Here is a 14,777-nt window from a genome sequence, read left to right on the forward strand (position 1 = left end):
TTACCCCCCCAACCCACCAAAACCTCATCTGAAAAATGTCTGCAAAGTTTTTTCTCATCATGTAACTCTTACCATCTGCTTCTGCTGTCCATCTTTTCCCATCCATCGTCCAGAAGAGAGCCTGTCCACATGGTCTTGGTCCAGCACACACAGGGAAGCTAGTGCCAGCCACAGCTAGCAGACACATAAGGAAATAAACCATGATCCATTCATACAAAAGACGACCAAAAACAAGTCTTTGATTGAAGCCTAGAAAACAACATACTCTTGTGGTGGCAATGCAGCGCACAGGTGACCGGTACTCCTCCTCCATTTTGGTGAGTGCTATGATAGTCTCAGCTATTGCGTTTTTCGTGACCCGTGACCACGCGTCTGAAAGGTGACCCTGTAAACAATAATGGCCAGCTTCTAGAAATGCATTCATGGCAAATGATTGCACACAATTACAAAGTAAGGTGCTTACTCCTGCCATGTCTTTGACCAGTTTAATGATGATCTCTGCAATCTGAGGAGGAGTGGAACCTTTCATCCACCAGTGACTCTCCCCTCGCCGGATGTAGCTGAACACAAATACAAACAAAAACAAGTAAGGGAATTAATTAAAGATTATAGAAAGGGTGTCACCCGAACCACCTTTGCTTGCTCCATGTTTGTATCCAGCAAGACACAAACTCACTAAAACGAAAAGCTTGTTCTATTGGGTGAAGTTCAGGTGACCAACTCAAAGTCTTCAGTTGCTATAATACTATGTTTATAGCTGCTATCCACCTGTCTTATAGATTGTGAAGCACATTCAAGGTCTTTACCTTGAAAAATGTGACCAGAGAGTAATGGAGATAGCCTAACCTTGACTTGCTGATTGATCGTCGGTCTTGCTGCATTCACTTTCGTCTTTAGTAAGTAAAAAGCATACTCTGTTGGGTTGAGATCTAATCCGCCTTCAAAAATAATTTGAGTTGATATTGCCAGATGCTTTATCGTAGCATTTGGCTATAGAATATGCTCTGCCAGGCCTCTATTACACATCAACCATTCCCTTGCTGTTAGGTGTTTGTCATGCTGCCTTCACATATGAAATGGCATGTCAAATGGAGAATTTTTCAATGGCTAAATTATGGGCTTGGTATCAACCCAATAAGGCATGCTTTCACTAATTGATGACAATAGTCAAGGCAGCAAGACTCACAGTCTTTGTACCACAGGGAGCCAGCCCACCTGGAGTTAAAGATCATTGGCAGAGTGACAGTGGTCACCCCTTTGCCGGCGGCCATGCCGGCAGTGCCAGAGATGGCGGTCCCTTTGGCCTTCAGCTGCACAGTGAGCGCTTTGGCGATGCAGCCCAAGAACATGTCCAGGATGCCTAGCTTGTTCCAGTCGCCCTTCTCGGTCGAGTGGATGATGTCGCTGATGTCCGCCGGCGGCAGAGACTTCACCCCAATGATGCTAGCGAGTCGCACTGGCGTCACCTCCGGAAGGACCCGTCGGAGCAACGACGTCACCTGGGACAAGGCACACACATGGCAAGGCATGTAACCCTGGGAATTGTATTTAATTTTTACTTGAACCAGTGCTGCCCAGAGGACTTTCAACAGTGTATATGTTGGCCATCTGTAAACCAGTGTTTCCAAAGCTGTCATGAGGTGAATTGAGAGATTGTATAAAAGGCTGGGACTCAGTTCTTTGGACAAGAAGTACTCTCACGAGCACCGTACAAGCCCTTTTAACTCCACAGCCTCGCTCACCTGTCTCTGTACTCGTGGCGAGGCGGTGTGCAGCAGTGAGAACAGGTCCTGCATAAGCGTCAGCTGCTGCGCGAGGTACTGGCGCCCCACATTGGAGCCGCTCAAAGCCAGCACCATAGAGAGAAGCTCAAAGCAGTAGGCATCCGATGAGGCATCGTCATCACTGGGCTGCGAGTTGGCATTCTCCTTACTGGAGATAGCGTGCTCCCACTCCTCTCTCACGCGCGTCGCTTCCATGCGGATGGCCTGCACGATGTGTGCACACACCTGGAAAGAAAAACAAAGATACATTGTCTTTTGCAGTTGAATTTAATCATGTGCTTATTGCGTCTATAACCTGACCTGTTTCTGCAGGTTGGTAAGTTTGCTCCTGCTGAAAATAATTCCGACCATGTGCTCTTTGAGGTCTGCGTCGGACGGTACCTATTTGAAAATGACACTAAATTAAGTGAGCCGTCCAAAAAAAGTTGACAAGTATACAGTTGTACTTCTCAGTGCGGACCTTTTCTTCTCCTTCTGGAGACGAAAGCAGATTTTTCTCCTCCTGCTCAGGGGTTGGCTCGGCATCTCCACAAATAAGCTTCCCAAACACCTTGGAGTACACAAAAAAAAGACGTCTCAGTTAAGGTAGTAGAACATTGTGAGCCTTGTTTCCTTCCAAATAAATAGAAGGTAGTGTCAAAATTAATTACAACAGATATACCTTTGTTATAACTGAATTATAACGATAATGCTTAAAACATTTTTAAATGCTACATTGGTCTGGTAAAAATATGGATATTTGCTTAAATATTTTATTATTTATAACTATTGTTATTGTAATTTCATTGAATTTAATACAAATTTTAATCTCTCAAGGTCAAACACGATTGAATTCTATTGACTTGGAGTGGTAATTAGCCGGGTTTACATTCAGACATTTGTCATCCTAAATTAAAATCATTCAGATGTTCAACAGTTTGTGACGGGATCTATTCCAAGATGGTGTTTACATGTGCAACTACATTTCATCCGAACGCAACCACATTTCAGTGAATGAGTTAACGGAACAATGAGCAGCATCTCATATCAATTGAACCCAGCTTCAATAATTTTTTTTTTAAATAGTTCAATATTCTCCTTGTTTTCCGAGTGTATAGGCTTAGTTCTTCAAGGGTTTGTACGACAAACAAGCTGTCCGTCGCAGACCAGCTGTGTGTGCTCTGTTTGGAAGCCTTCAAGTGGGTAGGCGATGGAAGCCAAGTCAAAACAGAGAATTCTGTTAACATGAATTGAAGTAACACCAACCGCATATATACTTACTGTCACTAGTTCCAAATCACATTTCATGAATCCTATCGACAACAAATGTCTCTGTGCTATACTCTATTTATTCATTACTATTTTAACAACTTGTTTGGTGTTCGTACATTGATCGGCTATATTTTTTTTTTCCACCTACGCATCTTGTGTACTGCATTTATATTCTAAGTTCAGATCTCATTGAAACAAATCATTGACATCATTATCATATATTGACAGAAAATGTGTTTTCTTTTCACATCTTATGATCAGCATTTATGTTTACCTGTGATGTGATGAGGCGAAACACACGCAATGTTTCACCCTCACAATTCTTCTGCTGCGCCATACTGGCTGAGATCTGACCAACGATCTTGATGCTGTCGCCATCCTTCCAGCCCAGCACCTTCACCTGGCGCACCCTCAATGTGTTCTCGGGCCCTTTCAGCTCCACCTTAATCACGTGATGATCTCCCCCAGGGAGCTCACTCGTCACCCAACCCATATGACGCGAGTCGAGGTCGACCTGAGATGGAAAATGTTTACATTTAGGGTTCTCCCTATGAGTCAGAACTATGAGGAATTATTATGTTACAAATCTGCTTAACCAGCCACTGACTATACAGACATTTTCTTATTGTCTCACCTGCTTTATCCTACAAAGGTCTTCGATAGCCTTTCCACACAGGAACGTCACTGAGGTCACTTTGTTCTATAAATTAAGGTAAAGAATAAAGATCAGTAAACATCCCAGGTCCATTGAACACACAATGTTATTTCTTACCCCAAGGTCTCTGGAGTTGTCCACATGAACAGAAACATTGGAGGCATTGATGCCTTTCACACAGCTGATGGTTACGCTTTTGGTTTTGTTTTTGTCCTCATCCCCGGACTCCCAGAAGGTCTCAGTGGAGCCGTCCGTCAGACTGCCAATCATGGCAGGACGACTGGATGTCTTGATGTCCACCACGCTGGTTAGGTCTTTCAGGCAGGTCACCAGACAGAGATCCTATTGGGCGAAGATGCATTCATGTCAGCGCATGTTGCGAATATTTCAGCAGCAGCACCGGAGTGATGGGTTTCTTGCCTGGCTAATGGCTTCATAGCCTGACTGAACACTGATGTTGAAGCTTTCCTCGCTGTCGCCGTCGTCCGACTTGGAGAGTATGTTGTTGATGTGGTGAAAGACGTTGCTCTGGTGTAGGAATTGGTGATCAGACTGCTTGAACTTGAGACTCCAACACCTACGAGAGTGAGAGACCTTTCAAAGCTGCAAAAAGAGTATAATTACTTTTAAAAACAAAAAAGGGGACATGATACCTCAGTGCCATTTGCTGAAGCGAGCTGCCACTAGGAAGTGACATCATGAGGTCGGAGATGGTTTGAAGGAGGCGGTGGAAAGTGTGTGGGAGCGGATGGGCCGCCTCCCCTGCGATAACAATGTCGGACAGAGGGTGCTCACAAACGCCGAGGTCTCGTTCCTGTGGGGTGTGACGATGACCCACAATAAGAAAATGCAGACTCCCTCTAACAAAAGCAAAACTTTTGAACAACTCGACACCTGTTCAAGGTTTTCTTGTTTGCCCTTGTTCTCGTCATCTTCCTCGTCCTCCGGTTCAAAGGGTGATGGAGTGAGAGATGCTACAAAATGCCACAGGATGTCATGCAGGGAAGTGGTCTGGATCACATTGCACAGAAGCCAGTTGAATGCCTGAAGGGACAGCAAGAACAAATTAGTGCTTCCACTCCTTGTTTCCCTTCCATATTATCTTACCCAAGGAATAATAACCAGGTGTCCAAATATTTTTGTGCATGCTTGTCAGATTGGTATCAAAATGTTGCTACATCTTTCAAGATTAAATAAAACTGGAGATTGAAGTGGTAACTGCTGTACCTCCATGGCAAAAACCCGGCAAGCAGACTTCCTCAGTGCGTGCCTCATGGCCACTTCCAGGCCCTCCAGATCGTGATGCTGGATGACAAATGCCAGCACAGGCCACTGGAAGTTCCTCTCCCCTTTGCTGAGGGAGCCGTGGGCGGAGATCAACCTGGACAGTTCGGGAGAAGGGTGCCGCAAGAGGGAAGAACCCACCTCTGTGAAGAGGACAAGAAAAAAGTGATAAGAAATGCTGCTCGCACAACATATGCAAATGTTCAACGCGTCAAGCTGAATTACCCGCATCACCGCTGTGGACTCTGCGTCTGGGCACGGCTTTGACTCTGGCCGGAGAGGGTGAGTGCTGTTTGTCGTACTCTGAGGCAACTACGGAGTAAGACCTCTGGAAAACTGTGCGCTTGGCTGTGTCGCTGTCTGTGATCGGGCTGGTCTCGAGACTGAAAGACAGCACATGATAGATGAGATATATAAAGATAAAGATGGCCTTTATAAGTTCCACAATGGGCAATATAATATAATAATTTGAGTCTATATTATTGACAAAAGCTACATGAAGCTATTTTTAATAGCGCTTGTCGACATCATGGTTGAACTGGGCCTTATCCGTGCTGCATTGGCCAAGTACACCTCAAACTGATCACCAACAGAGTGCAAGGCACAGATGAACAAAATCATAACTATGGACAATTTAGTTCTCAATGAACCCAACTCAGAACTGTGAGGTAGATGTGCCAACCACTAACGCACCGTGCTGCCAACTACTGTGTGAAAAAATAACAAAAAAGTAATGTTTGCATGAATCAATATGGCTCCTGAGTCTCACAAATGTGTGACACTGATGACTTTTTTAAGCAGGATAAAATTTTGTGATTATTAACTAATCGCATGAATATATTTACCTGGGAGGCATTGACTTCATGTTGCTCTCCGGTTCCTCAAAAACATTAGGGCAGGCGTCGGGAGTAACCGAAATGTATGGAGCAGGAACCGACGTGGATCGCAAATACCTCATCTCATCTTGGAAGAGATTATCATCTTGGTAGCCGCCAAAGTTCTCCGTGTGTTGCCTTAAAGATAAACGTGTAATAATTGTTACATATACACATAAGCTAAATTGTTTGAGTTGGTTAGCTACCTGGCGAGTGTCTGTAGGTAGAGGCAGCTCATTTTATTGGGAAGCTCGGCCGACACACCCTCCTTGAGGCTGGGGAGCAGCTGGGAATGAAGCGGCCGGGGAGGGTGGTGGCACAACATGCTGGGCTCAGCGGCGCTGCTGAGCGACAGCAGGAACAAAGCGTTGGCCCGGATCACCTGGTGGGCCTCCATGGTAGGCAGGGCTCTCGGGGTCTTCACCTGCAGTGGCTTCTTCCTGGACTGCTTCACCTGGCAAGGAATCAATATTTGAGTAAGTCGTGCAAGATGGCAAGTAGAAACACATTCATTGGACAATTTCGTGGACACAAATGGTTGGAGACCAGCATTGTAGCCATGGCTCAGTCCTTTACCAAGCATTAAGGACTTGGCTTAGGGACCCAAGGGATCCCCTTTCAAGACCAGTCCCATCACATGGAAAACTCTCCCAGACCTTATTGAATATTCAGTCTTTTTCATCTAGCCTTTTAATTCATTTTCAATGCTACTTGAAGTGAAGTGATTCAAAAGGGTTGATTATGTATAGTCGCACGGCTGGCGTGGGATCAGTTCCCACTCAATAAACCATTCACATCCTCCCAGTAGTGGTAGTCAGTTGAGTTAGCTGGAGTCTATCTCAGCTGGCCACTTGATCAAATGAAATTCAATTGTTCAAACACATTTTTGTCCACAATCATGCGGTTAGTTTGGAATCACTTTCGACTCAATAACCCAATCACAAATCCAGACTGTAGTCAGCTGAGACAGCCCAAGTCTATCCAGGATGAGCTTTTTCTTTTGCTTTGTAAAAGTTATTACTCACATTAGTGAGTTTTGTAATCCCGGAACCCCCCGGACCAGAGGAGGTAGTGTGAAGAAAGATGTCAAGCCTGAGTATTCTTAGTTCCAAGCGTGCCCACACAGTCCGCATCCAGATTAGCGCAAAAGAAATTGATGGAGGGTGCACAAATGTTGGTCTACAGTAGAAAGTTACCTTCTCCCTGGCTGCAGTCTGCTTCTCCCTCAGGTATTTCTCCCTGCAGCGATCACAAACTAGATACCAGGTGCTGCCTCCAATGCCTCCATCTCCACAGTTGCCAGCCCAGCCACCGCAGAAGTGACCAATGCTGTTGTAGCCTTGTCCTCCAGCATAGCGGCCACAACCTGAGGAACGAATGAGAGTTAAGGATACTTATTCCTTTTAGAAATGAGTCAATATCTGTATCAACTCTATAATTAGAGCTGCTCTCGCTGTACCTGGGTGAGCCTGTCTCATATGGTAGGTAACAGGGTAAGGATGAGATTCCCCACAAAGCTCACAGATTGTGTCCTTCTCCGGTCCGCCCATTGCAAGCTGTGCCATTTCTCCAAATAGATTGCCCCTCGGCCGGACATCAGCCTTTTCTCGCTTCTTCTTCTCCTTCTTGGCCTTTTTGCTGTCCTTTTCATTCTCCTTCTTCTTTAGGATGGCACTCGACCCCGGACTGGGGAAGATCATGTTCTGAGTCGCTGCCTTGATGGTGGCCAAGGAGATATCCTCCCAGAATGCGACCAAGTGCTGCAGCGTCAGAGGCAGAATGGATTTTGCTCTCATGGAGGGATGGGACGTCATCTCATAGGAAACACCGTCCCCTTTGCTGTCCTCGCACTTTTCTGGCAATGGTGGTTCCTTTAACATGGAGAGGACTTTGTTTTTGTTGATGCTTCCCATTTTGGAGATGTCTGGACCATGCGGAGCAATGTTAAACATGTTAAGTGCGGAGGAAATCTCAAGGGAGTGGCGGTTCTTCAGTTTGCTCTCCTTCTCCTCGGAGCCCTGCCCGCCCAGCGAGTTGCGTATAGGCGCGTGCTCTTTGGTTAAATCCGGGTTGAACTTGAGGAAGGACGAACAGGCCATGGCGTCGTGGACAATACCTTCATGCCACAGGAACGCTGCAAAGACCGCCCGGGAGCATTCCGCCACAGATGGGGACATGGCCTGCTTGGCAGGCTCGCTTATCTTCTGCACGCTTTCACCTTTGAAAAGAGGTCCGGATTTGTCCTTCTTTGGCCGGGCGTGCCGACTGGAGGTTTTGCGGCTGACTTTGGGCGAAGAGCGGCTCTCCAGCTCCTCCTTGACTGGCGCCTTGCCAATGCTAAAGTGCACCTTGCACGAGGCCTCCTCAGAGTCCTGCACCTCCACATTTTCATCATTTGCATCCTCGTTTGAAAGAAGAGTGCTTGAGGAACACACCTCCACCACCTCGCTGTGCAGGTTTTCTTGGGTCACGTGTGGGGAAGGAACACGGTTCTCTGTGTTACCGACAACATCTTGGTTTGGATCTTTGGGAGACAGTTTTGGTTTCGGCGAGGTAGATCTACCTCTTAATGGCTCTGTAAGAGGAATCTTCTTCTTCCGAAGAGTGTCGGGGTCCAGAGTGTAGGAATCTGACTTGGATCTCTCTCTGGGCGGTTCTAGCCGGGCTTTGGATGAGGGGCTAACTTTAGCTGGGGTGTTCTTGTCGTGGTGTGTTGAAGATGAATGCAGAGAGGAGGTGCTGGAAGGACTGGACCTGCCAGAAGAGGACACTCCTTTTTGTTTAGGCGAGGAGGAGCGGGAGCCAGGGTTGGGAGACTCAGACCTGTGTCCTGATGATCTGATGTCCGACTTGAGGGCCTGCAGAGTGTTGTGATTCGGTGAATGAGAACGGCTATGAGAGTCAGAGCGCAGTTTGGCCGTATCGGAGCGCAGTATGAGAGCCTCGCTGGCCGAGAGCGACCCCTCTTGACCCGTCTTGACTCTGCCATGTTCCGATGTGCGGCTCCCTCGACCTTCTTGTTTGAGCGAACGGTTCTCCTGGCGGTGTTTCGAGGCCGGGGACATGGACCGTGCACCGGCCATCAGGTTGCCTCGTTCACCTAAATGTCAAAAACTCAGTTACATAAAAACAGAAAACTCCAGAAAAAATATACACATTTAAAGGGGACCTATGATGTTCACTCTCAGATTTGTTTTGAACGGACGAGCATTATATAACTAATCAATTCTATTTTGACAGCAATTTAACTGATCATGTGTACTATGGAAAGACAGGCTGCATTCAATATTAAGCACTGTATGTGAAGTCATGGCATTTCCAGAACAAAGAAAATATTACCGGCGGTGAACAGCCTCTTAAAAAGATTTAAAAGAAATTGTGTTAGATCTTCCTTTGCTTTTGTCTCGAAATTTGACACTCGCTTCAGTTGCAGCTCTCATTGGCCCTACAAAATTGTATTGTACAAAATGCCGAAAGTTGACGTGCGGACTTAGTCTCCCTCTTCCATGCCAGTACAATTTGTACAGGACAGTGTCACAGGAAATATTGCCAGCTTTGGAAGGCAGTTGAACATGGGGTCCTGTTGATTTTAAGCTTGATTGTCATTTTTTTTTTTTTTTGACATGACTCCATTGTGTGAATCTGCAATATGAGCAGGCAGCATTGTAAAACCGTATTATTGAGAAATAATGGCAAACATGATAAATCCCCTTGAATTCATTCAGCTACAACATAATCTGACGTGACAAAAAAAAAGATGCATTAAACTGATATGAAAGGTCAAAACAAAGGTGAATGAGCACGAGTATGTACTGAGTGGTTCATCATTACATTAAGACCTCCTTTTTTAGGGTGGCAGACGCCGATCAGAAAATGTTAATGACAAGCTTATAAAATACAAGCACAGAAAATTTGATTTCTACCCAACCTCTGTTCGGTCTGAAGGAGGCCATGCGTGATTTGACTACCCACCCTTTTGCCTCAGAGCAAGAGATGAGAGAGCAGTGGCATGCCCGGTCGCGGCCACGCCGCTTTTGCGCGCACGTTCGCGAGAAGCAAGGTTGCGTGGTGAATCATCTACAGCGGAAAACAAGTGGCAAGGTAAACAAACAAGGCATGGAATGCAAGGATGCCACCAGAGCCAGAAATGAGACAGAGGAAGAGAGAGAGCACAGAAGAGGGAATGGGTTCAACTTCAATCAAGATGAAAGAAGCAATGCAGTAAAGTTCTAAGGAGAAGCTGACAGAGGAATTTGTTTATAAGGGGCAATCAACCCCAAAATTTTCTTGACAAGATTATGTTCTATGCAGGTCAGTTAAGCAGTAAAATCATTTCATTTTTAGCCATTTCAGGGGCCGGCCATTTTGTTACTTCTGTCGACTGAAAATGACATCACAGTTGCTCAGGGCTCAGCTAACAAGCACTCATGGCTCAGCTTCAGTAAAGAGCAACAACAGCCCTGAGCAACGGTGATGTCATTTTCAGTTGACAGATTGACAAAACAGACGCTCCCTGAGATGGCTAAAAATTGGGGGATTTTACTGCTTAACTCATATCCTACAAAGGCAATATTAATCAGAATGCCACGTTTAGACGAGTGAAGGTGCATAGACATTTTATTGCAAAAAATTATTTTGGGTTGACGTCTCCTTTAAAAACGATGACACAAAAAAAACTATCAGACAAAAAAAAAAGGGCGGCCTATTTGGGTTAACTCAAATGCTAATTTCACACAGACAGCTCTTGTAATGATATTCAAAGCTGGAAAAAATGTGCTTAAGGACGTCATCGGAGACAATAGTTAAAAGAACTTTTGTGTGCAAGGGTGTCGACGCCCATGGTTGGTTGGGGCGGCTAATGAAAAGTCCCAAAGAATGGAAATGGAGAAGGAAAACTGATGCACAATGAGGGAAAAAGTCTCAATAATCAGAGCAAGCTAAAAAAATAAACAAAGTAACTCAGCCCCTGAAATTACAACACGGCACATGCCCATGAAAATGGAATTTTAACAAGGTTTTTAGTCTAAAATTGAGATTCTAATTCTTGTTTTAAAAAGGTGACCACCATATTTCCTCAACTGCAGAGCACTATTAGGTGAAAGGTATTTATTCAAGTCGGAGGCCTCTCATTGTACAAATGCATTTGATAATACATAATATATAATATTTTATAGTTGTCAATACTAGACGTCTGCCATATTTATTGTGGCGAAGAAAAACCAAGACACATGTTGCAATTCGGCCAAGTGAAGGTAAATACCACTCCTTGTATTATGTGTCTTTTTTTTTCTTTTTTTTTGCGGCGTTCATCTATTTGCGGGGTGAAGTTTTTTAGAGTAGAGGCCACTGTTGAGGAAATGCGGTACATGTACTTTAAACCAATGTCACCTGGGACTTTTTAAAACAACAATAATTCAATGATAGACTGGTAAACTTGTTAAAAGGTATTCCCGCTGAAGGACCAACACATAAGTGCATGTGATGCCTTACAACACATTCTGGGTGAAGGAGGGGAACAAGGGAGGTTAAAAAAAAAAAAAAAAGCAACAATTTTGATTGGGAGCTGACTAATCGCTGGACACACTTACTCAGAAGCTGTGGTTGCGGCTGAGACAGTTGGGAGGGGGACTGTCCAAACACAAATGGACTGTGGACAAGGGAGGAGGAGGAAGAAGAAGAGGAAGAGGAGGAGGAGGAGGAGGAAGAGGAAGAGGAAGAAGAGGAGGGAGGTTGTGCGGCTTGCTCAAACATTGAGGAGGGAACTGCTGAGACGAAGGGCCCAGACTGAATGGAATTCAGTATGGCGCCCAGCCGGTCACCTGCAAACACGGAGACAGAGGAGGTGGAGAAACTACAGCTTCAACTAAAGGGGATGAGCGAGACAGGGGAGGGACACCACAATTGAGGGTGAGGGTAGTTCAATCTTCATTTTAATGTGTGACATATGTATGAAGTGGTGTGGGCCAGCAAAACTACAACATGTTGACCGATGGAGAAAAAAAAAAAAAACAGCCATGATGCCTGGCATTGCAGAGGTGGTAGGCATCGCTAACCTAAAGAACAGTTGAAACATGCATAAACAAATGAAAAAGTCACATTCTAATGAATTGGTGATATTTGAATGGTCAAGTGCAAAATGAAACCTGAGAAAAACAGGCTAAGTCAAAAATCTTGGGGAAAGAAACTCCACATGGATCTCTATTAAAAGGATTGACTATAGAAAGAGCGGAAAATCAAATTTAATGAGGATCAAGTGAGTTAAGTGAAATTTAAGGCGAGTGTTCATTAGGTACACCTGCACCAAGTAATGAGATCAAATACAAGAGCTGCATCATACATTCAGACTTTGCAAAAGTAATTACTCCGTTTGTTGGAATTCAATTTATTACTGGGGTTAAGCGTTTGCAGGAGTCTTCAAAATGCACCATATCAGTCTGAAAATGTTTTCCCCCTTATTGTAGCTAAATCGTGGTACTGTCAGTGCAGGTGTACCTAAATTAGAGGCAGGTGAATATCGACTGAATATCAGACACGGTAGAACAGCTGTCAAAATGTGTTCCATAATGTTGGTGATGGATCATAAGAGTTGTTTGTGTTGATAACTATTCCGTCCCTAAGCTGACCTTTGTTGTTGGTGATTCCATAATCAAAGCCCTGAGCGCCATTGGCCGCTGCAGCTCTGTTGAAAGCCTGCACTGAGAAAGGGCTCGGCGGCGGGGTCTGGGCGCCGTGCTCAAGCAGCGCTTGTTCTGCGAGAGCAAATATAATCTTGTTATCCATGAAGTGAGTGCATTTGTTGTACAGTCACAATGATGGAGGATGTGGCTTACCCTCATCATGACGAAGGTATTGGTTTCCTCCGCGGTCTCTGGCCAGCGACCAGGCCTCTCCCTCATCGCTCTCACAAAACTCCACAACGCTGTTTTTGTCCAGCTGCACCCACGTTCCCTCTGAGTTGACCACCTGGTACACACATAACAAACTTTATCCAAACTCTCTAACCAACACACGCTCTTGTCTTAATTCTTATTTATTCCAATCGAAACATGGACTGTATGAAAGTGGATGTAGCCTTTGGATCTGGAAGGAACAAGCTAAAAAGTGTATTCGGTTTAATATGATAACGACATTAAATGGTGGGCAATAAACTGCATGTTCAGTTGCTGGCGTACATATTGGTGTTTTTCATAAAAAAATATTGACAGTAAACCCCTGCATATTCATAAATAACAGTATTGCTTGGACACCCACTGGTGGCATCTTCGTGCAAAGGAAACAAACTGAAGTGAGTTGAACGCTTCAATTAGACAAAAGTAGAAAATTGGCTGACGTCGCTGCCGTGCAAATGGAATGCCAAAAGACAGCCTATAAGTGAGTGTTTTATTGTTTATACTTAAAATTGTAACAGCTGTTAAGTTATTTTTCCATTTGTATGCATTCAGGATTATATGTTAAGAAGGCGTTACTTTTGAAGTTTTTGAGTTTAGAAAACGTTTTAAATGTTGAGAAGTTGACTCTGGACCAGATTCATTTGATTCGGAGCAGACCTCTGCATACTCGTGGTTCGCCACGCGCTGATTCATTTCTTCACTGATTCTAATTTGATATTATACTATTTTACACCCTAAAGTGGACCCTATCCAAGCGCAGGGCACAAAGAGACAAACAACCATTCGCACTCCAATAAATTTCAATGGCCAACAATTTTTGGAGCATTTTCTCTACTCTCCTATGGGGAAAGTTTGTTTTGAAATACAAAGGGATTGTTTTCCATCTGTAAGGTTTCACTACATTTGATATTTGTAGCTGAATGCCACACCCTTTTAAAAATACTGGATGTTTGAAACACTCAAACCCAGTCTCAGTGGGTACATCCACATTTTATACAATCTATGGACCCTTCAAATTTTGTTTTTTATTTTTCCAACCCCGTGTAATCACTGCACAGACTATGACACAAATTGGGCTAAACATGCAACATGAAATCAATCAATAAAAATACACAATGCACAATATTCGAATACAAGGATTTGTTAATTTTGTTGTTTTCAGCACGCCACACTATGGAACAAAACCAATGTGGCTCGAGCAAAACTTACTCATTGAGAGGTTGCTTATTGAAAGTTTAATGCACTCAACTCCCTGAAACACTCTATTATTTGAAGGGGGGAAACAGAACACAGATGGGAAGTATTAGTAAGTACAGGCTGCACCTCTCGGGTCTGGACGGGCCATTCTAGTGCAGCCTAGTGAACAGCATGACACACCACAGCAGCAAAAACCAAAAAAAGAGAAGACACTTCGTTCAACAAAAGTGAACATTTCAAGTATCAACGTGGAAGAGATTCCTGCCGCAGCGCAATTGATAACCTGAACAAAGTGGAAAATAGTAAGAAATTGCACAGGCACAGTGTGAAAGATAAAGAGGATGTGCCCACAAGACACCCACGTTACACCCATAATTAGTATTAAGTTTCAGGAGATTTGTTTGCGTGGGGAGGAGCGTTATTTGATCAATGCTGTTCCTTACGAAACAAAATTCCATCAAGCCTACCCATCATTAAGACATTGATTGCATTTTGGGATGAGTGCGTACCTCGCCTATGGCCTTGACCATGTTGCCAAGTACTAACATTCCAATGGGGATACCCCTAAGGTTTGGGCAGCTTCTGATGTTGTGACCAGACGGGCCGGTCTTCACTACCTTATAAAGCCCCGGTCCGCCGCCCTGCCCTGCCCCGCCCTGCACCCGAGTGGGAGCTTCATGGGAAGGGCAGCTGCTCACCTCCTTTGTGCCGTCCTCCGTCTGGCCCCTGACCTCCTGCAAGAGGTAAGAGAAGGAATTAGGATGAGTGGGAAAGCACACCTAGTGTGACGGGTTACCAAATGCAATCTCCTTACAAAGTAGAAGAAAATCAACGCCAGTTT

At 44.7% G+C, this 14,777-nt stretch overlaps 1 protein-coding gene across 19 annotated transcripts in view; it reads right to left on the minus strand.

The window, feature by feature from the left end:
• Nucleotides 1–14,777, minus strand: part of mycbp2 (MYC binding protein 2) — a 61,076-nt gene that overhangs the window by 5,183 nt on the left and 41,116 nt on the right. For 8 of the 19 annotated variants that reach the window (XM_088314373.1, XM_088314383.1, XM_088314382.1 and 5 more), the window contains 25 exons: nt 14,446–14,670; nt 14,063–14,095; nt 12,680–12,812; nt 12,473–12,598; nt 11,438–11,668; nt 9,822–9,926; nt 7,309–8,949; nt 7,046–7,215; nt 6,056–6,303; nt 5,820–5,987; nt 5,200–5,357; nt 4,918–5,117; nt 4,585–4,734; nt 4,344–4,504; nt 4,111–4,267; nt 3,808–4,032; nt 3,670–3,735; nt 3,310–3,549; nt 2,245–2,334; nt 2,085–2,165; nt 1,743–2,009; nt 1,216–1,499; nt 464–560; nt 266–385; nt 73–174 (listed from right to left, as the gene is read on the minus strand). In XM_088314373.1, the coding sequence (XP_088170499.1) occupies nt 73–174; nt 266–385; nt 464–560; nt 1,216–1,499; nt 1,743–2,009; nt 2,085–2,165; nt 2,245–2,334; nt 3,310–3,549; nt 3,670–3,735; nt 3,808–4,032; nt 4,111–4,267; nt 4,344–4,504; nt 4,585–4,734; nt 4,918–5,117; nt 5,200–5,357; nt 5,820–5,987; nt 6,056–6,303; nt 7,046–7,215; nt 7,309–8,949; nt 9,822–9,926; nt 11,438–11,668; nt 12,473–12,598; nt 12,680–12,812; nt 14,063–14,095; nt 14,446–14,670 (5,478 nt within the window). The remainder of the gene's footprint in view (nt 1–72; nt 175–265; nt 386–463; nt 561–1,215; nt 1,500–1,742; nt 2,010–2,084; nt 2,166–2,244; nt 2,335–3,309; nt 3,550–3,669; nt 3,736–3,807; nt 4,033–4,110; nt 4,268–4,343; nt 4,505–4,584; nt 4,735–4,917; nt 5,118–5,199; nt 5,358–5,819; nt 5,988–6,055; nt 6,304–7,045; nt 7,216–7,308; nt 8,950–9,821; nt 9,927–11,437; nt 11,669–12,472; nt 12,599–12,679; nt 12,813–14,062; nt 14,096–14,445; nt 14,671–14,777) is intronic. The other 11 variants (XM_088314376.1, XM_088314381.1, XM_088314375.1 and 8 more) reach the window with 7 other exon arrangements.

The sequence above is a fragment of the Idiotropiscis lumnitzeri genome, chromosome 14 (genome assembly GCF_059441095.1).
Source record: "Idiotropiscis lumnitzeri isolate Australia: NSW breed Sydney's pygmy pipehorse chromosome 14, RoL_Ilum_1.0, whole genome shotgun sequence".
Lineage (NCBI taxonomy): Eukaryota > Metazoa > Chordata > Actinopteri > Syngnathiformes > Syngnathidae > Idiotropiscis > Idiotropiscis lumnitzeri.